Raw genomic sequence first — 27,935 nt, 5'->3', positions numbered from 1 at the left:
TCTGTCAGCTCTAGCCACTGAAAAGAAATACTGCACAATAATGTAAATACATTTCTTTCTTCAACTAAATCAAGTATGTCAAAAGAGGAAATTGGTTTTTACCGGTTAAACGTTAAAAAGCCAAAACAAACACAAGATTACATTTCAAATTAAAGTTAATAACTGCGTTTTCAATATGGAAAAAAACACTGTATTTGTTTTCTGTTACTCTACTTTTTTTGGTGCTCCATCCTCCAGAATATTCCAGTTTTACAGTGTTTTTTTATTTTATTTTTTATATATTTTTGGCATAATGTTCCTTTTTAGTATTTAGGCTATATCATTTGGCATGGAAAACTTAGGTTACCATAATGCAGCCACCAGAAAAATGGAACAAAAAGGCCCATTTACTTGATTACTCACTTGATATTTACATTAGTAGTGTATGTAGCTAGGGTGGCTTGGCCGGAGCAGGTGCATTAGCTTTTCTATTGATAGTGTTGGTACAGTAAGTATCAATACTTCAATAATCCATATTTTAGGCTACAGGACTCCTTTAATCTCAGTTTATATCTGTTTGCAGCCAGAAGATGGAGTCCTGATCCAGGTGTTTGGTCCATTGGTGCTCATGAGGCTTGTCTGATCATTTCCATTTGCGTTGAGATACAAACTCTCCGAATCTAAGAACTTTCCTCAACAAGTTCACTTCCGAAATATTAGATAATTAGCATTTGGAATTCAAAACAAAACCTGAACAAGCTGAAACGCCTTCTACTGTGGGGATTTTATTTTGAAAGATTCAGTATAGGTGGGCGGGTGTTGCGCGCTTGGCGTCACCAAACCGTTGCGCTGTCGACGCACATCTGGAGAGCGGGTTCGAGCTGAATTTGAAAGAAACTGCAGCAACACGAATCGATGTGAAGTGTCCAGGTGTGTCCACTTGGAGACCAGGGGTCAGTCCAATGACTCATCTGGTGTGTCGGTGTTACAGGGACATTGGCGCAAAGTTCGAACCGTCGTTAAACTGAACGGCAGTTCCAGTTCCAGCAGCTGGATGCGCTGGAAACATCTGCAGCGCCTGTTCCGTTTAAAGTGCGTGAAATGCAGCAGCTGGATGGCTTTGTGACGCTTGTCCTGGATGAGACAGTCCAGGAATGAAGCAAAGCCATCTGTGCGCATCACAGGCTGATGGGACATGATAGGAACCATTTAATAGTTTTCTCCAACAGGAATACAAGTCCAGCGCACAGGAATGAATCAGATGACACTTTCTTCTGAGGAGTGGCGTTCTCTCCCACCAAGACCACCGATTTTACCCACAACTTCACCCAAAAGACGGTATGTCAAGCTGGGAAGGAAGACAAGTGATGGCTCTCAGCAGTGAGTATAATCTTAGCTTTTACACTTTGTAGCCTACAAATGAATTCTGAGAGAGTTATGCTGACTATGTTGACAATAAAAGTCTTAATTTTCCTCTACATGTCACATTTTCATTTTAAATGTGTACATTAATGTGTTACCCTTTTCTTATGCTTCAAAAAAAAAAATTTAGAATACCTGTGAGTCTATAAGTCGTCTTCTATTTCGCCCATCAGATTTTTTTATGGGTAAAGAGGGAGACTGGGAACTTATTTGACAGAACAAAGAGCAAAAAGTAAAAAAAAATCAACCACTTAACTCATAAAAACACATTTAAATGCACTTTTTCTTTTTTACAAGCCCACACAACAACAAAATCTGGCCAAGTCATGTAATTTGTATTTAGACAATATGTTAAACACATGAAAAACTTCTACCTCACTCCAATGACATGTTCATGTCAAACGGGACAGTTAAAAAGGTTAAAAGGGACACTACACAGTTTAGCTTAACTGAAGAACAATTTTAATTTTTAGTAGTTTTTTTTAAAATGGTTAAATCCATTTATCAGTTCAGTCATGAGTTCACTGAATCATGAATGCAACCTAACCAGTGTGTGATGTGCATGAATGCATGCATGTGTGTAACAATGATGGCTAATTCTGGTCTACTTGGCTGACATTTACTCATCTATTATATTTTTCAGTGACAAAAAAAAATGAAAGTGCATTGTGAAAATATTTTCATGATAGATCACGTTACTAAAATGCAACATCCTACAAGGCCTACATCCATTTCTGGTGTTTTAGGCCACTATTGCCACTATAGGCACTATTGCCAAAAAGAGAAAATCAACATGCCATATGACTTATCATGCGAGTTATATTTTTAATCTTTGCTCCGTCAATCTCAGACTAAGGATGAAGGACATCTGTAGCAACAATGCAATAACATGTTTGGTGATTGGCTGCTAATATTTAACTCTAGTATTGTCTTCACCTTCGGGTGTCAAACTGACCCGTGACTTATTTGTTTTTTTTAAAACAATTCTGAAATAAAATGTTACTTCATAATCTATTATCAAATATTGTCTTTGTCTCAATTTCAAACAATTGCGTTAACATGTGTTTAGGGAATGTAATCAGTCTCTACTAGAACACAACTAAAAATGGATTTTTATAATTCATTCATGTTAAAAATCCACTATAAGCAAAAACATAAGTGGTCATATCCAGAATAATCTTCTGAACTGAGTCAGGAATACATGTTTATCACAGAAAATAAGATGATTTTCAGCTAGAAAAAAATGTAACTTGGACCATTTTCTTTTTTGTAAAAATTTGAAATGGGTCAATTTGACCCAAATTCCATACAAGGGCTAAAAAGCCCAAGATGTAAAACCTAATTTGGTCCCATAGTGTGTGTGTGTGTGTGTGTGTGTGTGTGTGTGTGTGTGTGTCCTTTGCATATCTCAAGAACCGTTTATCCAATCTACTTCCCGCTTGGCAGGTGTTTTGCTGGATAACCAAGGAGGTGCATGTCAAAGTTGGTGCCATTTTGGACAGGGCTCTGTGGTTTTAACTTTGTGCGTAAAGCGGTTGGTCAACTAAGAAAGTGCGGGGCCTGTGATGTAACCAGAAGAATGGAGCCAACAAGTTGCAAATAAGCACTAAATTAACCACTCGGTGGCTGCACAGTCCGGCTCTGAGCTGGCATCTGAATAAGAACTTGTTTTAGTGGAACATTGGTTAGAAAATGGCACATAAGAAATTAAATAAAGTTAACTGTTCACACAATACAGTAGCATGAGCCATTTCAATTATCTGGACACATGGTTAAACTTTATTTGTTCTTACCAGTGTCAAACTTGTCATTTTCAGTGTGTAGCTTGCTACTTTAAGGCTGTACCCAGCATGCTCTCTGTCGCTCGTTACAATATGTTCATTAACAGATTAGGAAAGAGAAACCTACATTGTAGCGTTAGCAATGTAACTTTCGGAATGAACAGAAATAGCCTGGTCCCAATTAGCTGCTTTTAGCAAATGACAAGCGAAACACCATTTCAACACAACACAGTGCATTCTCCAGTTACTATGGTGTCTCGCTGATTTTAGCAGTTTTTCCCTCATCTTGAGCTCAACTTGTCATAGATGCAGAAAAAAAATCACATTTCAATAAATCATCAATTATTATTAGGGGAGAACGCTTCACAATGACGTGCTAATCTTTTCTGTTTTATTCCTAGTTTCTACATGTGAAGTAACATGGAGCTTTTATGAGACCTCGGTGTGTATGCATGGTTACAATGTGTGTGTGTGGGTGCGGGGGGGAGTAGGACACACACACTGGGCGGTAATGGTCAGAAATCCAGTGAGAGTAGGCGGGATGGGACTAAGGAAACAGTACTGCACAGGGCTCTACTGTGCAGTGTATTAAAAGCGGACCTCTATTAACATTACTAGCGCCGAAAAGCATGCTGGGAACAGCTCGCTCTCCGTCGCTCGTTACAATATGTTCATTAACAGATTAGGGAAGAGAGACCTACATTGTAGCATTAGCAATGTAACTTTCGGAATGAACAGAAATAGCCTGGTCCCAAATAACTGATGCTAGCAAATGACAAGCATTCTGTAGCATTGCTAGGGGACGCGACTACGTCATGGCAGGTTGTTGCCCAGGACCCAAGGAGGAACAGTGTTGAGTGTGAAGTTTAGATGAATGGCTTGAGCAACAATTCGAGCAATTCGAACCATTAGGACCAGCACAGACACTGCTCTAGTGATATTAGCCAAATCCTAAATCAGCAGTAGGTAGAATGCTAATAAATGCCGGAATTTGAATGAGAGTGAGACCTCTTCCTACAGGTCTCCTTCCTACCAATGTACTTAACAGCCAATAAGAACTCTCTCTTTCTCTCTCTTTCTCTATCTCTCTCTCTCTCTCTCAATTCAATTCAATTCAAAGAAGCTTCATTAGCATGACCTTAGTGACACACAGTATTGCTAAAGCTCATAAACAGAGAGACACTGATCACATTTACATCAACAATCAAAAAAACAAGAACAAAACTGATGATATCAGCATCAACATGTCAACATTACAGGTGTGTGTGTGTGTGTGTGTGTGAGGGGGTCAGTCACTGCTCCTCAAAGTGGGAGAGGTAAAGACAAACTGTGCTCTCTCTCTCTCTCTCTCTCTTTCTCTCTAAATGTACCTGTCATTGGCCAACATCTGCCATCCCGTCTAGATTTTTTAAAGCCTGGAAACCTGAACCCTGACGTGTTCTCTTGTCCACATGAATAACAATATGCCATAAAAGATTATTATGGAATTTTTTGCCCAACAACGGCAAAATGAAGTGCCTACCACAGCTTTAAATCTTTTTATATCCAAGTGGTGGCGTTTCTCAAGAGAACCTTTGAACCAGAGTAATAAGAAGCTTACAGGCTTGGTTGGAAGTGAAACAACGCTTCATTATTTCATTAATGTCCGGAGAGAGCTGAGGGAGGCATTGTGCTGGAGACAGACACGTATGTACATGTGATACAAGCTTGTCATCTAGGTTTCTGGGAGTAATCCTCATATTTTGTCAAAATGTGTGTCGAACGTAGAAGGTTTTGCTTCTTTTTTTACTTCTAAATACTTGACTAGTCATCACTTTTGTTTCTCCTTTACTGTTGCATCAATTGTTGTTTGTATTTTCTGTCTTCTTACTTCTGTTGTATTCCCTCCTTTTCATGATTTCTCCTTCATTTGTCTCCTTTAACAATTGATCTACCCTTCCCCCATCCCTCTGTTCACATGACAATGAGACCCTCTGTTTGGTCTCTATTGGGATCTATCCAACCTTTCTCACTGCCCTTCCACAAGGGGTCTGCTGGTAGGGATTCAGTGTCACGATCAAGGGATCACCTTAAGGACCCATCCTTCTCCTCTGTTCATCAGATCAGCAGAGGGTGTGAGCCGGATCCGTCACCAAACTCTCCGCCTCTCAGGTGTCTTCCTCCGCGGCTCCGCCTCCAAATCCAGCTCCATGACGCTGACATCAGGAATCAGGTCCTCGCTGTCCATCCCGGCCAGGAAGGGAAGCAGTACGTCCCAATGACTTGACATTTTTTTCCCCTTGCATGTTTGTCCAGGATTTAGTTGCTGCATACATTATGAGAGACACTTCTTTTACACATTAAGTTCAGTGACAAAAGGAAACCATAGTTTGACCACTGTATATCGTAGATTTACAGGGTAAAATTGACTAAAGAAAGTATACCTGCTTACAAATGCCATTATAATTAGACTGCTTAAATGGTTTTAATGAGATTTTGAATGTAATTTCTTCATATGAAATAGAAGGAACCAGCTCACCCATCAGTGCACATTTTCCATCTGTTATGCTGTCAGTATAGACCATTGGTCAATTGCAGAGGTGCCCAAATTCATATGTATGAAGGGCCAAAATGTATCTGGATGAAAGGCACAGATGAAAAATACATGTTGAAGAACACCGAAAATTTTGTAATTCTTCATATATAAAACTTTTGAATTTAAGATGGAGTTTTACCAGCACTGTGCTTAACATTACAATAAAACTCAGATGAAGTACTTTTGAGTTGCACATATGTTACAGGCATTACATCTATGATTTTACAGTATTTTCAATGTAAGAGGAGAATGAGCATGACCTTCTCAAAAACCACGGCGGGCCAAACAAATGGAACAAGGCCCAAACTTGGCCCTGTGCCCTTTAATGCTAACTAACGGTAACTGAGAACTAGCATTAATCCTATTCCCTTTGTTGTCATGCAGTGATCTCCGCAGATGCTCTAAGAGTGGACGATCCATCCGAGCTGTCCAATCAGATAACTGCCCCAGGGATCCTGAAGATCTTTGGAAATGAAATCTGCGAGGGATCTCACTATAAGAGTGTCCTGGCTACCACACACTCTAGTGCAAAAGAGCTAGTCAAAGAGGCCCTCGAACGGTAAGGCCATGTGTTATCTGTGTCCCCCCTGTGTGTGTGTGTGTGTGTGTGAGTCTGCCTGCCACATGTCTGCTTTGTCTGTGGGTATGTGTGTCAACGCGAGGTGAGTTATGTCCCTCCACATGCTTCCTCTGCTGTAATTTACCGTTGTGCCATATAAGTTGTATATGAAAGCAGGCACAACAGTCCTTGATGCACAAAACGTTGGCGTTCGACGAAAGGAGTTCATGTTGCGATTAATACATTTCAGATGAACAAAGTCAACCTTACACATTGTTCTGTTTATTATAATTGCAGTACAGTGTATACAGTGTGCGTGTGTGTGGGTGTGCCAAATAGTTTAGTTAGTTCTTCTGAAAAGGTCTAGAGAAAACCACAGATTTGTGTGAAAGACAGCACGGGCGGCCAGGACTCCGAGGCGGAGAGTGAGTGAACGTCTGTCAGCCTTTGCTTCGTGTTTCAGCCAAAAACATAATGGTATGAATAATACAAGTGGTATTCAGCTTGTGGAGGAAAGAGTAAATCATTTTTCTTTTCCCTCAGTAAAAATCTACACTGTAGCAGTGACATTTAGCAAAAATCATTACTAGATCACTTATTTAGTAAAGGGTTAGCAAATACATTAAGCAAGATTATGTATCTTGATACATACAGCAAGATTATGTATCTTGATAAGCTCATTTATGTACTGTATGCAGGTCTAATGGAATATTCCTGATAATGATATGGAACTTATCTTTGAACTAAGGATATAGTTCAAAGAAACTACTAGACCCCTCTATAAGTAAGCATATCTTCATATTGAAGTGTTTTACATGAAAGCTGCTCTAATAAATTTTTTAGATTAATAATGGGTCAAATTACTATGCATAATGTGAAAATTGTCGCATGTTGTGACGGACCCACACATCCTCACTTGACTCTGCAGTTCCCCCCTAGCTCTATAGAGCGGTTTAGCATCTTTTGAACTTCTTTTTAAAGCCCACCACTTCACTGTTTTGGTTTATCATACTCACAAACTCTTGTTTTTCAGAAAAAAAGAACTGATAAATCCGCTGTAAGAAACCTGCTAAGCAAAAAAAGCCATACAGATAACAGTAGCGACTGGCTGGTGAGCCGTGACCATGGTGGAGTGTATATGTAATATTTAATAAAGTATGTATAAAGAGACAGGCATTTCCGTGTAAAGGAGGTGGTTAAGACCAAACTTGAGCTAAAAATAGGGTGACCAGCAACCCTGCTTTCTGGGGACAGTCCCCGGTTTTGGGGACCTGTCCCCGGCTGGATCTGTCCCCGGAATTGTCCCCGGTTTCACTTTGACTGACAGACCCGATATTGGAACCAAAGAAAGAAAACACTGAGATCAGAGATGTTTTAGAAAGCCATGCTAAAATTATTGATTATTTACATGGAGTCTGGTGGGTTTAGCAAACGCACTTTTATGTTTAAAAAAAGGATCTTTATCTTGAATAGGAAGGTCGACCTCCTTAGAAATCCTTTCCATGATGTTGTCAGACACTTACAAAATAATCTGAGTCTGTCAGTAGCAAAACAAACACTTTAATGAACATAAATACAAGCTGGACAATTATCCTATTGACTTCCATTGTATTTTGTTACTCTGCTGCCGACTGCAGAGATCTCATTTAATACTGCATCAATGTCAAAGGAAAATATTTCCTCAATAGTTTTTATTGTATCCGATGCTCAATGAGCTGTGGCAGAAACAAGCCTGAAGCAATAAAGCAAAAGCTGTCGGATATCAGTAGTTCAGTAAATATTACAACGTTCCCCTCTGAGGTGTAGTGGAGTACAGTATGAAGTAGCAGCAGGGTGAGTCTAGGATCAGACCTTTAGGGATGGGGCTCAGCCCCTAATGAGAACAGCTCTAGGTCTAGTGTCCCCGTTTTCAGTTTTACAAAAATAAAAACATGACGTGATTTGGAGGTTCTGAGCTTAAAACGTCCCCGGATTCTCTCTGAAAAATTTGGTCCCCTTAGCTAAAAGTAAAGTAAATATTGGAACATTGGCCGGGAAACTGACTTCAGAGCTAATGCTAACGTTGCTGCATGTCTGCTGGATGTGTAGACAGGCTTTCTTTTCTGAAAATGCATTCACTGTATGGATTCGGTGGTAATATTGCAATGTTGTGTTTACGGCTTGTTGCATTATAGTACGTAGTATTATCAGTGTTGAGTGATTGTATTTTAAATGAGCACAAGTAAAGTGGAACTGACGTATATAATACATATATTAATTTCCAGTTAGTTTGATCATAATGATGACATTATGGATCCTCATATGTCTTCTAGGTATGGCCTGGGCAAGGAGGAGGCAGAGTCCTATGTTCTGTGTGACACCATTGGCTCCATTGGAGATCATCGGTGGAGGACAGAAGGGTTCCGAGTCGTGAGCGACAATGAGAAGCCCCTTCTCCTGCAGTCGCTATGGAAACCCAGAGAAGGCCTGGCGAGACGGTTTGAAATCCAGAGGAGGAGCTCAGTTGAAGAGAAGACATCCAAAGACAAAGACACCGTCACTGCTGGTACAGTGTCCGACGGCTGCAGCCTGATTGTTTCACATCATACCACAACCTCATTCAGGGTGTCTGCATGTCCTGGAATAAATGTTTGAACTATTAAATGAAATATTGTCAGTATTAAATCTAGATTTATATTGTAGTTTTCACAGTAAAAATGTGGTTTGGATGGTTTTTTTCAAGCCAAGCCAAACAGAACAAACTATTTTTTTTTATTTTAATAAGTCCACGATTTCTACTTTTCTTTCTTTTAAAACTTCTGTTACAAATGTGGACCTCTATTTTATTTCTTTTCTTATAGAGGCCAGAGAAACCTTTTATTTTAATGAACATTGCAGACACCGTGTGAGTCAATTAAATCTTTTCAAGTGACACACCCTTCATTTAACATTCAACGGTTTTAACACAATGCACTTGCAATTTGCACATCAAATTATCTTTTCAACTGATATTTATAAAGCATTATGCAGTAGATATACCCATTACATAGCCAGTACTTTCCATAGATGCTGGACACATATACTTAATGGCACTTTAAATGTCTAGGGTGGACCACTTACTGTACTATCATTTTTGGAGGCTCCAGCTGTGGTTGATACAGCTGTGGTCATAGTGCAAGAGTGCGCTTCCTGTTTTGTGTTTTGCTTTTATGAATGGCGCGGCTTGTGATGGCGCTCTATCAGTGTCAGCTTGTGGATGAACGTTTTTATTTCCATGAGCTCTGTCTTTCTTTCCATCGAGGTCTGTTTCCTGTATGGGGGCTCTTCTGTGTTGACTCTGGCATAAACGCATGATGTACAAATGACTGAACACACACAGGCTCACACACACCTCACTTTACTTCAGGAAAAATCGGGTTGGGTGTTGCCCTATCACTACATTCCATTACTTATGTAGGCTATTTATATAGCAGCTCAATTTGCTAACATTTTCACAGCAGTGTCCGATTTAATTTCCAACTGTTTAATTTGTTTATTCATCTCCCTGTTAGGTATCAATGCCCAGGCTCGAAAGCTGCAGAAGAGCCGCTCCAGAGTGACCTCCACCCTCATAGAGAGGACCATGGGACGAGGCCACAAACTGTTGAGGAGCAAAAGTGAGATGGACCTCTTAGATTCTGATCCAGAGACCAAACAGGACACAAATCACGATGAATGTCACAGGGTTCGAAGAGAGAGTCTGAATCAAACTTCAGTGCCGAGTTATGAGCGCTTGGATACAAGCCCAGAACAGAATCACATTCACAGCCTGGCGGTTTCATCCGAGGGGGACGGCAGGCCACGAGCCAAAACAGAGACCCTCTGTCCGTCGAGGCCGAGAGGCGAGGGGGAAAGAGAGGAGTCAAAGGGGCTGGAGACGGAGAACAGGGACGATAACACCACACAGTACCACATTCACCCTCCTCAAGACTGTCCATACCTGCTGTTGCTGCAGGGCTGCAGCCACACACAGGTATCTCATTCAGACACACACTCTGCAATAGAGTTGAGGGAGGAGCTATTTTGGTCACCCTCCTTTTGAAAATAAAAGTCTCATAGATTATCTTCATGTTACATAGTTTGAGCTCTTCAGAGTAATTGGCATTAAACTCCAGTCCAGATGTAAAACTCCATTAGTATTTTTCTGGTTTTTACATAAAAAGGTTGTAACAATCAAAACTGGTGGCCATAACATTAACCTACGAGATCACTACATCTTCTGTGAGAGTCCAGTGTTTCAACGTGCAGTAAAATTAAGGAAATTTAAAAGGGAATGCAGAATGGGGAAAAACTCTTACAGAACCAGCGTTCCCATTTGCAACTCCAGGATTGGAAATACGGGGAAGCCATGGCTAAGGGGAGCTGTAAAATATCGTAATTTTTGGTGCTACTGTTTTTTTCTGTGTACTGCACATTTATATTTCCTTGTATATGACCAATATAACATGTTTCATTTATAACATGTTTCATTTATTTGCAGGGTATTGACACAGTTTGATACATATGTTAAGTGTAGCGTAGCTGTTTTAAGGTGCAATATGTAGGCTAATACTGACGGCTAGCGTTTTAAATGGTTACTGTAGTCCAAATTCAAAATACTGGATAGAGCCATCTCCTCCAGCCCCTCCTCCCCAGACTCAAAGTTCCAGGGGGGTTGCCAGGTTGAGGATGCTAAGCCCAACTTCCCACAATGTCAATGTTAGCTAGATGCTAGTCTCACATTGCTACATATTTCTCCACACCACAGCGGGGTGGTTAGATACTTGCTATGTTGACAGTTATAAAGCCGTCTGGCTAGTCCACACAGCGTTCCGGTATAGGAGAAAAACGCACTCTGGTTTATTGGCATTTATTTAAACCAGTCACAATCGCCTTGGGCAGGACAGAGCCATGGTGCCGCTGCAAAATAGCCTCAGGAAGGAATTAGTTCTGGTGGAACAAAATGTTTTCAAAAGTTGTTTCAGTCATGTGAGAGAAAACTCTGATTGGACAGATAGTCTAGCTAGCTGTCTGGATATACCCTGCAGAGATCTGAGGACCAGGTAACCATAGTCCTCAGATTGGACAGATAGTCTAGCTAGCTGTCTGGATTTACCCTGCAGAGATCTGAGGACCAGGTAACCATAGTCCTCAGAAATCTACCGGAGGTTAGAATTCCAACTCAAAGAAAGCGGAAGGTAACGGACATCCGGACGAAAATTCCAGCAGAATTTCCTGCGACAACCGAGCAATTGAAGTGAAATGTCGTGGATATAGACTACATGTACACCGTCAACACCCATGAGTAGCAGTATTGCTCGGCTTGGTAGTATAAACCAGTTTAACTTGGTGTAGTCTGATGTTGCCACACAAAAAAGTGCTGTGTAGGCATTATGCACTAGAAAACATTCTGGTATAGGGGGAAAAAAGTCGCAAACAAGTGTTTAATTAGATGGCTAGATGGCTGGTAAAATCTGCAAGTCATCATTTTACAAAGTCATCGGCTAGAAATTATATGTCTGCCGCTGTCTTGTTGCATAGATTTCTAAGAATCTTCCCATAATATTGTAAAAAAAAGTCATAGTACAGTATGTCAAAAAAAGCCATAGTATAGTATGTTGAAAAAAGTCAAAGTATAGCATATTGAAAAAAGTCATACTATAGTAAGTCAAAAAGTGATAAAACAGTCATAGTTTGAAAAAACGACATTCAATTAACAGGTGTAGATACTGTAACAAAGGGGACTGGGGCTTAGCAAATGTTCATTTCCACCTCTTTACCAGCTCTTACACAAATTACTCTCATTCAGCCCAGTAATTAATGATATGGCTTTTACTCAGTGTTTTGAGAGCATGTTTTCTTTGGATACAAAGAGAGAGAGAGAGAGTGGGAGAATCATTATAAGAAAGGTCAGTGAACAGTAAGTAGAAAAACGGTGTCAAAATACTGATCAGGAAACAGAAAAAAGACAACCCTGGCACTGCTTCCTGGCTGATGACGCATGGTTTTAACGGTGAACAGCTGCCACACACACGTAGGCACACACACACAAACACACACTGCTGTGTTTTTTGAGTGTGCGTCACAGTTGTTTTCCCCCAAAGACCCGTCATAACCACATAATCATCTATCACATGAAGTCCAGCTGTGAACAACGTCAGGTAGTTCATCTGTGAATGAATACAGCTGGTTAAAATCCTTCCGGTTGGAAAAGACAGGCATCACAAGAGGAAAGTCATCACCTTGTGCTTGCCACTCAATGTAATTAATAAAAGATTGTTTGTCTAATTCAGGCTTAGATCAAGACTATAATTCTAATACTTCCACATGATAACACTGCTTTAATTGAGAGATACTGCTGTGATGGAAGTAATACTAACAGAGCAGAGCTAAAAAGAGAGTGAATATTGGACTCACAACCCACAAGAGACTAAATGTATCCAATGGATTCAATGGAATATTCTCATGGAGAATATCCACTCAACTGTTGCAGATTGTGTGGTAACATGTCATTTTTCGCTCGCTCAGGACTTTGTTATCTACCTACTCGCTGGGCCAAACGTTGTATTAGGTGGTCAAAGTAACCACGAAGACGGGTCAAAGCCTGACATCCTTCTCTTTGCCGATGACATCCTTCTCATACACTGCTATTTCCATCGCCGTGGCGTCGGCGGCCCCACCGTGCTCTGTCCTCATCAGAACGCCGTGGTCACGAGGAATGGCGAAGTGCTGAGAAAAGACGTGCAGCTTAACCCCGGTGATGTCATCGGGCTGGGACAGCGCTACGTGTTTCTTTTCAAGGATCCCTTTGCTTTGACACACATGGTAAGAGTGAGATGCAGAAGAGACAGGAAGGTGACGGCAGATTGTGTGCGTGCATATTTTGCCAATAGCCATTGCATGTTTTTGGTAAGATCTTTGTCTTCCCAAATTCCATAAGTGAGACATATTAACTTAAATATAATTTCTGCTCTTTCACATGCCTCTTTTTTCTTGGAAATGAAGGAAGTAAATAATGCTGCTCCTGAGCCCAGTATTACTGCTGCCCCCTGGATGCTGGGCCACACCACTTCAGCCACTACAACAAGCCATCCTGGAGAAATGATCCTCTGCAACGGGTGCATGGCAAACTCCTCGGACCTCCAGATCTCAAGCAGCAAACAGTCCTTAAACAGAGGCCTTCCCCTTTTAAAATCCCCGGAGTGCAACAGCCTGACTCTGGAGTATGACATTGAGGATGAGGATTGCGTTGTCAAGGAAATAATTGCTATGGGAATGACCAGCGGCAAAGAAAGACCTCCACTGACTGTTGCATTTTTGCTGTGTCTCTGTGTTCAATATTCATCCACGTGGCTTCATACGTCAGACCTGCGCAGGCTTCTGTTGCTCATTGCGAGTGAAGTTCAGAGTGCCATGTGGGTGAGTTGTGGAAAATAATCACATGTTTTGGAGATCTGTTACAGTCGATTTTTTTTAACCCTTGTGTTGTCTTCCCATCAAAATTTGAAATCAACACTTTTGTTGATGCTTTTTATCGATGTTTTTCATTTTTTCTTACGTTTTTGTCCCTTTTTTCACCACTTTTTTGACGTTTTCAACACTGTTGACTTTAGTGTTACAGTTAATTTTGGAATTTATGGTCAATAAATCTAATTTATAGAAATGTATCCATAGTGTTTGAGTTAGAAAAGCAGAAATTAGGAATTATTGAGACTAAAACGAAAGGAAAATATGTTGATGGATAATCACAGACTATATTATGTCAACTTTTACTCAATACTATTTCAAAACCACTTCAATTTGTTTTACAATGCTATAAAATTTAATAAGACAGCCCAAAATTGGAAATCAAAACTTTGTGTAATGCTTTTTATAAATGTTTTTAACTTTTTCTTACGTTTTTGTCCCTTTTTTCAACACTTGCCGCTTTTTTTCAACACTATTAACTTTAGTTTTACAGTTAATTTTGGAATTTATGGTCAATAAATCTAATTTATGAAAAATTATACCTAGTGTTTGAGTTAGAAAAGCAGAAATTAGGAATTATTGAGACTAAAATGAAAGGAAAATATGATGATGGATAATCACAGACTATATTATGTCAACTTTTACTCAATACTATTTCGAAATCCCTTCAAATTATTTTTCAAATGCTATAAAACTCCATCCGCCGCTTAGCACCGCCCATGAAGATTGTGATTGGTTAAAGACATGCTAATGAAACAGAACGCGTTTTTCTTGGAAATGGAAAATGGAAATTTGAAACCGAAATTTCTTGGAATACTGTGTGGACTGGAACTAAGGTAGCTCTGTAACGTGAATAATCCTCAAATTTACGTTTCTACACATTTGAACCTGTTATTTTGTCATCTGTGACTGTTGGTCCAGTTATTTACCTTTTTCAGTAATTTAAGCATTTTCTGGCAATGCCGCTAAAGTTAAGGTCGGAAGGGGTTACCATGGTTACGTGTCGCCAACTGCAAAAGGGTTCTCAGGAGGTGACGTCGAAAATGTCAGCTTAGTGCGCCTGAAAAGATACACACTATTGTTAATTTACACAAAAGTATGTTGAACGAACATATGCATATTAAATATATAATGCAGAGAATGCGATTTTGGGCGCAACAACTATGCCATCAAGCTTCTAGAACCACATGTGACCAGAAGGCCGACATTTTCACCTTTTTTACGCCCTGTCTTGTGAAGGCGCCCTGTATCAAAATGTAGTTTTAAAACCTTTATTTTTCATTAAATATTTTATTAAAGCCACTGAGGATTGTAGGCTGCCATTTCTCCTTTTACAATTCTTTATGTAGACTGGTTCCTGTTTACATGAATGATCCTCTTTTAACTCTATGCCATCTCCCTGTGGTCTACTAGATTTTTAATTAGCATTTATACCTTTGATCTTAACTTCTTTCCATCGGTATGTTTGTTTAAATGAAGGTTGCTTCTATAATATTATATTTTCATGCCCTCATTCTATTTTTTGTTGTCATACAGGAGCACACTAAAGACCTAGCTGCAGTTCAACCTGAAGTGTAAGCACACCTTACTGTTTTTCTTTACTTAACTTGCATTAAAGTTCACAGTCTAACCTGCCTCACCTCTTCATCTGTAATGCAGTCTCAATGGTGAGGGCTCAGGCCCGGAGGACCTCCAGGATCTCAGCCAGCACGGGGGGATCTCAGGACTGAGCTCCCTGGTGGTGTGGATGTCCAATAGTCTGGAGCTGCTGCACTTCGTCCAATACCAGCTGCCTCTGCTTCTGGAGTGGAGGACCCAGAAGGAGCAGGGACAGCAAGATGAAGAAGAAGGACGAGAAGATGACAAGAATAAGGAGGTGGAGAACTTGGGTCAGTCATCCATTGAGCTTCAAATTTGATACAATGTGACCATCTGAAAAATTAAATCTGCATATCCCTTAGTAGTGAACCACCAAAAAAGCACAGCTTAATGATGACACATTAGAAAATTACTGGAAAAGTAGGATTCAATATGTCACTGAAGCGACACCTGTACCAACACAAGTGTGTGTGATTTCAGCCCTGTTGGAGCTACGTCTGTCCTTTGTCCGTTCAGCCACTGAGGAGACAATGGCTGTCCTGGAGGAGGTCATTATGCTTGCCTTCCAGCAGTGTGTGTACTACATCACCAAGGTGAGAGGATGACCAAGCACACCCGAAATTACCATTGCCGTACCATACTGCATGTTCTTGAATATAGTGCTCTAGAGTCTTGCATGGGAAACTAAAATATCTACTTTAGCTTCTTGGCCGTAGGAGAATCGTGAAAGCCGGTCTGTGTAGCGGCTCCATCTGTTCCTCTCACAGACAATTATGGATGTGTCGTTTAAGAAAAGGAAAATAATCAGACACGGGCTGAGAATAAAGAGCCCAGTTAGCCACTCTACGGAGCTTACTGTCAGCCTGGCTGGTTTAGACTAACCAGCCACACTGCCAGACCACACTGGGTGCATTATGACATGGGAGAGACACAGGACACCAAGGGCCTGTGTGTGTGTTTGTGTGTGTGGGTGTGTTTGGATAAAGGAATCAATCCAGGGATCTCCAAGCCAGCTTTATATTGCAGCTTATGATTTGTCAGCACATAACATGTTTAACTTAACTAAAGAGAGACAAAGAAGAGACACAAAGAAATGTGTTGCCCATGCAAAATACTGAAACACACAAAAGGAACCAGGAACAGTTGTTTCTCAGCAAGAAGAACAGGAGACAAGGCAAGATCCTAAAGTTGCACTAATCAATCTTTTGATAATACTTGGATGACAGTGGATCAAATGTGTAATGTGAGACGTCACCTAACTCCCACTCAGCTCTACAGAGCGCTAAAGCAACATTACTGGTTTGATTCAGTATCACTGCTCTCACCACCCTCTTTCCCAGGCAGCTCTTTTTGGCAAAGCATACCTCACATGCCTTATACACCCGCTGTACACTACCTGCTACTAAATAGTGGAGCATTTAGCAGCGAAAGAAACAGATATTTCCCTCAGGAGTTAGTGGAGACCGGAGAACTTAATAGTTATATTGGAGTTGTTGGACAACTCCAAATTAATGTTAATGTTACAACAACTAACATGAGTCTTGCATGAAATGAGCAGTTGTTTCACTGCCCCCAAGTGGCCATAAAATAATAATTATAGTGCTGCTTTTATTTTATTTCAATAAATGAGACATTGTTACGGAAGAGGATTAGGGCCACTGGTGAAAAATGTATGTGAGTTCTGACTTTATTCTCAGAATTCCGACTTTATTCTCAGAATTCTGGGAAAAAAGTTAGAATTCTGACTTTGCTCTCAGAATTATGAGATTAAAGTCAGAATTCTGACTTTGATCTTTATTTTCAGAATTCTGACTTTATTCTCAGAATTCAGATAATAAAGTCAGAATTCTCAAAATAAAGATTAAAGTCAAATTCAGGTTTTAATCTCAAAATTCTGACTTTATGCTCAGAATTCTGACTTTATTGTCCGATATATTGTTGTTATTCTAGGTTAATAAGAAGTGATGATTAAAACATTTGGATCTAAACTTCCCAAGGATAATCCTCCATTCTTGCATTATCTCCCCCTCCCCCCTCTCCTAACTGGCACACACCTAGATTTTGGGGCAATGAAGTAATCTAATCTGTTGTTTTTGTGACCAATTTTATCTGTCAGTGACAATTACTTTGTGCACATTTTCACTGAAGCACCAAGCTCCATTACGTAGAAGAGTACCTGGAATTTTTTAGGCAATTTCCCAGTTGAGCTGTGACATATTAGGTAAAAAATACTTATAAGGAGATTGGCCTTTTTACTTCTTTTCAGTCAGTAGAGCTGAACTAGGAATCCTAGCTGATAGCTGAGCTGCATGTCCACTCAGATTCCCTCCTGTACAGACCCTCCAATAACCAGAATGCTCCAAACCTGCAAAGCCTAAAGGGAAAGGAAGTATTAGCCACTTCAGAAACAGCTATAACACAGCGGTGGTCTGACAGTTAGCAGCAGCCATGGTATGCCAAGGTCTCACAAGTCCAGCCAGTTGGGATTTAGATATATTTTGTGCCTGCTGCAGCAGTTTTGATAATTTTCTATTTCTAGGCTGTATCTGTTTCCCATGCGAGACATTGACACTGTATCTCTAAAAAGCAGCACATTTGTTGCTCAGTGCAGGAGGATGTGGTCGTCTAACTACCTGCCCAGACAGTATTTCTCTCAGCTAGTCTGCCTGATGAACCAAATGACTTCCAGATGTGGTTTGTCAGTAAATTCAGAAATAAACCAGACACATAATACAGTATGCTCATCAAGTTTTAACTCGCAGAATCTAATTTAAATTTCATGTTCAATTAACTTTTGGCGTTATAGTCTGAGTTCCCCTGTACTTTTGAGTTCATAGCTTTACTCCCATAGAGACATGGGTAAAAGGTCATTTGTCTTGTAATATTAACTGTGTTTAAAGCAACTTTTCATTACACCTTAATCTCCCATTTCACAGCGGACTCTCCAAACTCTCTTGACAAAATCAAAAGAGGAATGGCAAGATGAACTTGGCAAAGTTATAGATGAAGGTGACTGGGATGGGGAGTTTTTGAGTGAATGGCAGTACCCTGTTGTTCCAGGCTCAATCTGATACAGTATGAGGTTGTCCATTGCATCTATTTTACCAACTCCAAACTTTTCAAAATATAACCCAGTGTCATTTACGTTTATGATGGCGATGCCTTCGAGTGGCCGCAGTCATTTTGACAGGAGCAAAGCATAAAGTAGGGTGAAGAATTACAAATTGGGCTGAAATCAGACTTTTCATTTTTACTTTACACAACAAACAAGTCAAACAGAGCTACCTCACATTCCACATCACGTGTGAAGTTTTGTCTAACAGAACCAGACCTCGACTTTTCACAACGGTAATGACCTTTTTTAAAACTGTGATCGTTAGGATCTCGGGTTTGAATATGAGGATAGAAACGCTCCTGTCGGCCTCCTATTTGACCTTTCATTTTCTCAAAGGCAGAGCAGGATACCCAGGGCTCGGTTTACACCTATCACCATTTCTAGCTACTGGGGGACCATGGGCAGGCTCGGGGAACGCATGTTAATGTTAAAAACATCATAAAGTGACATTTCCGTGCCATGGGACCTTTAAGTAACATTTTCAACGCAGGACTTTTACTTGTAATAGAGTAATTTTTTTACAGTGTGGTATTAGTAATTTTAGTAAAGTAATGTTTCTTGGTTGCAGATGTTGTCGTTGTTCCCTGATTTTGGATCAGATTCCTGCTGGAACATGTTAGATTGTGTAGTTTATAGTTTCTTTTTTTTAAAATAGAAAGTGCAAATACAGCCCTGTTATCACTTGTCAAGGCCACAAGCGTACACGTTTTTGCGAAGAATTTATTGTAAGTCTATTTTTAATTCTTTTCATTTTGTTTCTCGCAAAAGAGAAGGAAGTCAGTTTGTCGTATAAGTATGGATGAAGATCTCTACAGAACGCTTTCAAAGGTACACCCCATGTTCGGATTTAGCTGGTCTATTGTGGACAAGGGTCCAAGCGGTCGAAATGGGTTTCCCCAGGAGTGGTGTACTAGCATCTCCCTTAGAGATAGGGTGAGAAGCTCAGTCATCCATGGGGAGCTCGGAGTAGAGCCGCTGCTCCTTCGCGTCGAAAGGAGCCAGTTGAGGTGGCTCAGGCATCTAGGGAGGTGTTCCAGGCACGTCCAGCTGGGAGGAGGCCTCGGGGAAGACCCAGGACTAGGTGGAGAGATAATATCTCCAACCTGGCCTGGGAACGCCTCGTGATCCCCCAGTCGGAGCTTGTTGATGTGGCTCGGGGAAAGGGAGGTTTGGGGTTCCCTGCTGGAGCTGCTGCCCCCGCGACCCGATTCCGGATAAGGGGATGAAGATGGATGGATGGATAGTGTGGATAACAGTCTCAGTTTTTCTTGGTCTTTTCATTTAATCCAGACATATTGTGTCATCCATCATGACTGTCACTTCACAGCAAGCTCCTATCCACATCTTTCCTGGACTGACGCACCAGATTGTGTAAGGAATGCAGTGAACTCACCAGTGTCAATTTGAGGAGTAATCTAGCTAAGGCCTAATGATTTACTCATGTAGTATTTCCCTTCACTAGGCCAGGCAGATGACATAGTGATTGATGTCAGGGCTCATTTCAGTGGCTGTCCCAGGGTTTAGTTTGGGCATTGTAGATTTTAATGTTCTAGGGCGTAAACAAGAAAAACAAGAGAAACTTAATCTTTTTTCTGTTTTCTAGCTCACCTTTTCTTCAACCCCTATAAGCAGACATAAAGAGACACTAGCCCTACAATGCTGGGCAGTAACATTTATCTTTGGGTGTGGTCATGCTCAACCATCCAATGTGAGGCTAATTGCTGTGGCATGGAAAACAAAAGGCGCCACTGGTGTGCAGCTATTCTAACTGAAGACATGTCATGATGAATTCAGACACACTTTAACAGGCGTGTGGTCAGACTGTGTGTTTACTTGTCCATCATAATGAATGCACAAATAAGCAGACAGCACAGAATACACACTTTTTTTTAAATTTACTCTGGAATAATGCGAATAATGGAATAATGCCATGGGCGCATGTGGTCCTCCCACAATAAAAGAATATCCTCTGGCTTGGCTCTGCTGAGCAACATTTTCCAACCAGAAACACTGCAAGATTATTTGGCTTAATGCTCACCCTTTTCCAGTGTTTCATGTTTGATGGAAGCCATGGCAGTCATGTTCTTCTGCTGCAGGGCCTTACTGTAAATGTAAAACGATCTGCTTCTGGTGGATTCCTTCAGAACTCTTCACTCAGCAGTCTTGTTACAGTGGCATGCCAAGCCCACATGAGCCATATTCAGCTTTTTAGGAATGTGGATCTACAGCCGGGGCTAGCCTCGGAAGCTTGGTGGGTGTAAGATTAAGATTGAGGGGGAAGGGGGATGTCTGTGTACAATTAGGCCTAACAAAGCTATCGTTGTCTGGGCTCGCTCTTTGGAGCAGGGAGGACCTTTGGCTGAAATAGAGGAAAAGTTGCAAACTCTGTGTCCCTTATTCCTGCTGATTTCTGTAGTGTGAGGAACACAGAGAGACAAATGTGGGTGGTCTGAAATTTGGTTTGGAGGGTTAAATGTTTTATTTTATCCCAGTGATCAGAACATCCACCACAAAATGTTAACTTTTCCAACCTCAAATTGACCCACAGGAATTGGTAACAATCTCTGGTTCCACATTGATGAATGAGTCACTCTTACACTGAGCTGCGCAGTCCCCTTTATTCAGCTGCTTCTATCTCATCAGGTCCTCTACCCCGTCCTGCCGGGCCTTCTGGATTGCAACCCGTTCAGGGAGAGTCCTGATCCGCAGGTGACTGGAAAGAGTGTTCGGGTCCTTGGAAAAGGAGGACTGCAGGTCCCTGGTGAGATCCAGCATATTGTGGACGTCCTGGCCGAGACCTGGAGACTGCTGTCCGACTGTCAGCTACACCCAGAGATATCCTCACAGCTCATTGGCTACCTCTTCTATTTCATCAACGCATCACTCTTCAACTCCCTCATGGAGAGAGGTACCAGTGCACGAGTGTCCACATAGAGTAAAATAACTTGGTACACAGAAGATTTTGTGGGCTAACAATCGCTGGAGGGTAGAAACTTCTAAACTCACCCCACCTCAAGACCAATTTGTTCTCACCAAATACATAAATCTTTAAAAATGCATCAATTACAAAATGATTTCCTAAAACAACTGTAGCTTTTATTTAACGATATTTAAAAAGGAGGAAATAATCCATATGTCCATATGCTATTTTTAGACATTTCATTTGGTGCGCTAGAGAGAGTGTATGTGGGACTGACTCATAAAAAACTATATTGCCTGTTTTCATGGTAATACATTTGTAGTAGTACGTTTGTAGCGTTAACCCTTCTGTTGTCCTCGGGTCAAATTTGACCCATTTTCAAAAGAAATCTTTATCAGAAAAGTGTCTTTTAAGAAAAACAACGCGTAGTTCCAAACAACGCTCTTCACAAGTAAAATAAATGATCAGCCCACTGCTTTCTCTAAATTTGGATGTTTTTATTTAATTTTATTGCAAAAAAAAGGTCCCAAAAAAGCTTCAAAAACATGGGGGGAAAAAACAAAAAAATTTCAAAAGGCGCAGAAAATATAGACAGAAACATAAGGGGTAAAAGAAACAAGGGTTTTGAACAACACGACCAAAACGTTGAAAAAAAGGTTTCAATTTTGACCCAGAAAAACCAAAAGTTGCACGGTCGACGGGAAGACAGCACAAGGGTTCATATTATTGTTAGAATAGAATACAATAGAATAATTAATGCTTTAATTTTAGCTTGGATTGAAATCATGGGCATCTGTGTTGCTGCCAAATCTGCATTACCAATTTACATTTACTTAATATTTGCCTATACATTACCAAGGCAGATGTCACATTTCACTGTAACCAGATTGTCTGGAATAATGGGGAATGCAAACACCTCTCAGAACCAACATAAAGAATGAAATAAGTATTGTTGTATATTCCTAAAAGTTTCAAAACCCAAGTAATTTTTGATTTTGATGTTGACTTTCTCCACACACAGGCGCTGAGCCAGGTTTCTACCAGTGGTCCAGAGGTGTACGCATGCGGGCCAATCTTGACTTGCTCCTGGACTGGGCCCACGCAGCGGGACTGGGACAGCTGGCCTTGGAGCACACACACACACTCTCGTCAGCTATCAACCTGCTGGCCACACCTAGAAAGAATTTACTGCAGGTACAAATCACACAAACACACACTTCGCATTCAGCTGAGTTGTGTTTATTCAACCATAAATAACCACGGAGACAGAACAGGCTGAGGATTTAGGAATGGGATTTCTGAAGTGCACAGAAAGTGTATTGGTTTTTAATCTCAAGTATTTCTGTAAAATACCCAACATCAACAATCAAAAACTCAGCTAATCTGCTTCATCAGGACTGTGTGTGTGTGTTTTTTAGACTTAATGTATAAATATCTAACATCTTTATATTAAGTCTAGGGTCACTATGATCCTGAAGTAAATGTATTTTCAACAAATTAGCAAATAACAGTACAGTTATTCGTGGAGAATTGTGCAATGTTGTGCGTATCAGTTATTTAAATGAGGTGTTCGATTTCACACGTAACATTCTCACTTGGAGCGAATAGTAATAGTAATAGCGAAGTATTGTAGTCCATCTCCCCAGGATGAAGCCGATTGTGAATTGTGTCATTGTGTCATTGTGAATATGACGGGCGAGGTTATGATTAAAATGGCGAATGCCGAATACAAATGTAATTCCTACATGTTTTTTTTAGCTCTATACTCAGATAGTGAGAAAATCAGTCGGTATATATTGCAATTTGCAGTTTACAATTAAACTGAAGAAGAGTCATTCTGGGGATTTGAATAACGGCTGTGTGCAATTTGAGACAACACTACCAGGTTGGAACGTACGCGGTACACAAGTGAGGATAGGTTGCATCTCATAACCCTTCAGTTGCCTCCTTGAGTCCTCCACTTGCCTCACTTGTTGGCGTCTTAGTCCGTCCCGTTACGAGGATGAGGCGTCCTTTCCTTTGAAGCGTCACATGAATTCGTCAGCTGTATGGGCGGAGTTAGCAACTCTTTCAGCACGACTTGCGGGAAGGCTGCTCTAGTATATCCTCGGTTATAGCTCCTCCATGATCCGTCCTTGATGCTCGCTCCTTGGTCCTCGTGGCAGAAATAAGAGTTTTGAGACGGCCAGAACAACTTCCTGTTCAGCCAAGGACTGAGAAGTTGTGCAACTATCAAATAAGGGCCGTGAGATGCAGCCATAGTGTACACAAGTGTTCTCACGGAAGTGTCCGAATTGAGAAGCGTGTCAGTGTGCACAAAACCAAATCTGCCCTCACTGAGGAAGGCCTCCAGTTTGTGGCACCTACCAAGTGTGCTCCCTTTAAATATCTTTAGGTTGTCTGTGTGAGGGAAGAGGTCATGAACTCTAAAAGGCATTGACACATTGCCAATGCCATTATTCATTTCCTATTCAAAATCTACTTATTTTCTTGTTGTGTGTCCGAATGTATCCCCGTGACGACCCTCTCTGAGCAATACAATAGGCAATAGACAATAGGATCATGGTGGTAAAGTATGAAGTATGGTACTTGGATTTAGCTTTCCCATGAGACACCATATAACTGTAACATTTGTGTGTCTGTAGACATCTTGGGTGTCCTTGCGGTCTGACCACCCTGCCCTGAGTCCAGCCCAGCTGAACCACCTGCTGAGTCTTTACAGCCCAGCATCTCCCTGCAGACACACATGGACTCCATCTGTTCATGACCAGGCTGTGGCACACGAAACCGGTGAGAGGTCAACATACTGGTCAGCTGTTTTCCCATTGTGTCTTAATCCATATTACCAATTATAAATATCATAATCCTCAAGATTTTATTTCTTGGGATTGTAATGCAATATCTTCCCTCAGCTGATATCCTGGAGAGTTTTGACACCCACCATCCTCTGGTGCTGCCAGATGAGGGATACCAGATCCAATTTAGCAGGGAGATAATGGATTTAGCCCTGATGGAACAGCTGGACAAACTGAAAGCGTTCATGTCCACGCTTTCTGACCTACAGTCCGACGAGGAGACAGCTACTGGGGAGCAAAAGGTACAACATTCCTTACTTTTGATTTTTACATAGATATACTGAACAAGATTACTAATACTGACAAAGTTTGGAAATATGGTTGATGTAAGATTTACACTTGGCCGAGGTAGCAGATGTGGCATACATAAGAGTGGGCACCAGTGATTGACAGTGAAATAAACCATATGCCAAAACTCAAGAAGAAGAGGAGGAGGATAACTGATAGTGTCATGGAAGCACCTGGAAGGCTCTGCTGCCATGGTAGCAGACGATGAACACCCCGACGACAGTGATGATGAAGATAACGTTACACAACTTTGGCGATCAAATCAAACGTTTTTTGTTTTTTTTTACTTTTACTTCTAATACTTAGATACATTTAATATCAGAAAATTACTTTAGATACTTACGTACAGTACACACATAGACCGTTAATATTAAAATATATATTACAATATATCAATAATATACAGTCTATGAGTAAACATAAGATGCTTTACAACTTTTACTCAAGTAATTTTCTAAAAAGTGACTTTAACTCCTACCAAAGTCATTTTCCTGTGAGATACTTGCACTTCTACTCAAGTATGGCTTTCAAGTTCAAGTATATTTAGACTGGTGGGCATTATAATGATGAACAGGGAAGTCGGAATTTACCAGTTCCCAGTTGGAAATTTGAACTGGAACTCCCCCTGAAGTTGGATTTCCGACTCGGAAAGTCGGGAGAAACTCATCAAACCTGACCTCAAAATCCAACATGGCTGCTCTGTGCATCAACAGTAGTAAAAGCTGTAGTAATACACAGTTTTTTAGCACTACTGTCCTATTTGTGTCTCATCAATCATGTGGACATGTTGCTATGGTGTTTGTATGCACAAAGTACATCCTAATGCTTTTCTCTTTTATTCATCCAGGGTAATACCATTCCCATGGAGGCTAAACTGACCAAGATGGATATTCTTCCAAAAGCCAATCTGGAAACCTTGGATAGCTCGCCAGTTAAGATGGTCTTAGCTCAGGCTACTGTCCATGACAGCCGCCCCCCTTCTACTACCTCTGGTGCCGTACCTCCATCACCCTCACCACCTCCCTCTCCATCCTCCACCCAATACTCAAATGAGTTCAGCTCCTGTGGAGCCCTCCTTTTGTCTCAGAAGCTAAGACATCTGGAGCTGCAGAAAAGAGAGAGCAGTGAGATGAGGAGGTCAGCTCTGGACCCTTCCTGTCTCCTCACCCCACCCAACACCCCCCACATCACAGATTCTACTGATATGCTAAAAGCAAACCAAGATACTTGGATGAAGGGTGACAGTGAGACACCTCCCTGGTCCTCTGGTGTAGATACACATGATGAAGGTAGAGCATAGAACTACATCAGCTTTGATGGTTGGCTTTGTTTGTCTACAGTAAGAGAAAACTGTTTAATTTCTCCTTAGGTGGATTACTGTTTGAATGTCTGGCTGCACTGAAAGTAGACCGTTTGAAGTCCGATTGCCCCAGTGTGAAAACATTTGTTGAACTGAAAAAGGAAGAGGAGGAGGAAGAGGATGACTATTACGATGGCAAGAACGATGAGGTTTTTAGTATGGAGCTGGAGCGAGGTGATAGAGGACTTGGTCTTGCTCTGGTTGACACAACGGTGAGTGAAAGAGATGATCTGATGGTTGACCCTGGGTTCTTTCTGTCCCGTAGTTATTAAAGACCTCTCATGTCAAACTGGGATGTTTTTTTCTTATTGGTCCAGGGCAGGTCCAGTTCCAAAGTGTGCGACTGCATCTCTTAGGCCTCACACCTTCAAAAAAATAAAGCAAATTAAATGACTTTTTTATATATATATACAGCACGTACTATTGTTATTACTTTTTTTCCTACCTTACCTGCAGCCATTGGTGTAATTTCAGTATTCTATGAAGATCACTTTGCAAAGATGAGGTATGTTATTTCTTACTTCCATATTACATGTGGAAGTGCAATTTTAAAATCATTTTTAAAACTTTGATTGTTTTCAACATTGACAATTAAGTCAGCTTCTGAAAATCTTTAGATTTTCAAAAATTAAACACAGAACATAGGCAAATAAGAATAAGAAAGCATAAATAAAGTGAAAAGGGATGTGTTTTTTTTTTTACGTGGGATTTTGAACGTGCTGGTGGCAGCTGATTACAGAGTGTTGGGTGTAAATGAGTCCATGACATGTTGAACTCATCTTCCAGGACACTTCCTTGAAGGTGAAAGGCATCTTCATCCGAGCAGTGGTTCCAGACTCTCCTGCAGCCCGGTGTGAGAAGCTGGTACCAGGAGACAGGATCCTGGCTATTAACGGTGTCAGTCTGCTTGGACTGGACTATCAGCGGTAGGAATGATTCCAATCTGAGCAATCTCATATTTAAAGGTCCCATTTTGTAAAAAGTGAGACTTCCATGACTTTTTTTTTAAATTATAAAGCAGGATGAGATTATGCATAAATACTATGAAAGAGATTGGCATGGTTTGATTTCAGTTAGACTAACAGCTGGTTTGATTTGCATTGAGAGATGATTTTATGGAAAGTATCCCATGCCAATCTCTATGTATGATGAAGGGTATGTGATGATATGGGGGGGGGCTATTTTAATTCCAAAGGCCAAGGGAACTTTATCAGGATGCATAGTATCCTGATAATAACTGGCCTTTAATAATAAAAATCTGCCTGCCGCTATGGGAATTTAACATAGGAGTGTGTATATTTATTTCCCCTGTATTTTAAGGAAGACATTTATTTATTTACAATACATTATTCATTCACAAAGAACATTGGTGTCCTTAAAGGTTGGATTTTTTCTTTTTTTTTTTAAATATAAATTTCCAAAAGATGTTTTTTTGTTCCTCTTTTTACTCAACTTTAGCATGGGTATGTAAACTTATGAGCACAACAGTATCGGTAAAGTGTGCCGCTACAGTGCCGTTACAGTCATTCCCAGGCTGCAATGCAGTTCAGAGACGCAGAGTGCACAGATGTGAAAGACCCAGAAACGCTGGCCAATCAGAGCAGACTGGGCTTCTTTGAAGGAGCTAAAACTGAGACAGGAGCTAAAACGGAGCGCATGAGAATAATAATAGAAATGTGTTCTAGTAGAAACAAAAAACACTAGTTTGAACATGAAAGAGCAAATGGGATCTTTAAGTAACAAATGTGGATAACTGCTTGTTTTATTTCCATCTCTTCCACCTCTGCTTTGTCTCTGTTAGGGGGAAGGAGCTGATCCAGTCCTCAGGTGACAGACTGAGGTTGCTGGTGGCCAGATCTGACTGGATGGCTAGAGCTATACAGACTGATTGCTGACTTCATTTTTCACTGCTCCGGGACTGCACCATGAGCGCACTTCAACATTCAAGTTCAGAACGCTGGCCTTAAAATAAGGATATTAGTGTTTTCATGACAAAAATAAAGTATACGATTATAATA

General features: G+C 40.8%; 1 protein-coding gene across 1 annotated transcript; it reads left to right on the top strand.

Annotated features, from left to right (window-relative positions):
* The first annotated feature begins 868 nt into the window (after positions 1-868).
* On the top strand, positions 869-27,935 carry si:ch211-176g6.2 (ras-associating and dilute domain-containing protein). The gene is made up of 18 exons (XM_034861325.1): positions 869-1,359; positions 5,284-5,429; positions 6,142-6,316; positions 8,629-8,861; positions 9,847-10,307; positions 12,842-13,138; positions 13,319-13,732; positions 15,317-15,354; positions 15,440-15,669; positions 15,860-15,972; positions 21,138-21,402; positions 22,436-22,608; positions 24,060-24,204; positions 24,327-24,511; positions 25,405-25,846; positions 25,927-26,129; positions 26,704-26,843; positions 27,719-27,935. Exons 1-18 carry the CDS (start codon positions 1,232-1,234, stop codon positions 27,810-27,812), a joined length of 3,882 nt encoding a protein of 1,293 aa, XP_034717216.1. The 5' UTR covers positions 869-1,231; the 3' UTR covers positions 27,813-27,935.

This window comes from Etheostoma cragini, chromosome 21 (genome assembly GCF_013103735.1).
Source record: "Etheostoma cragini isolate CJK2018 chromosome 21, CSU_Ecrag_1.0, whole genome shotgun sequence".
NCBI classification, from domain to species: Eukaryota; Metazoa; Chordata; class Actinopteri; order Perciformes; family Percidae; genus Etheostoma; species Etheostoma cragini.
Note: the sequence above shows the minus strand (reverse complement) of the source record. Positions and strands in the feature narration are given on the sequence as shown.

Coding starts and splice junctions, on each gene's coding strand:
- si:ch211-176g6.2 (XM_034861325.1), top strand. CDS start 1,232: ATGAATCAGATGACACTTTCTTCTGAGGAGTGGCGTTCTCTCCCACCA. Junction 24,205..24,326: donor GGCTGTGGCACACGAAACCG/GTGAGAGGTCAA, acceptor ATCTTCCCTCAG/CTGATATCCTGGAGAGTTTT. Junction 26,844..27,718: donor CTTGGACTGGACTATCAGCG/GTAGGAATGATT, acceptor TGTCTCTGTTAG/GGGGAAGGAGCTGATCCAGT.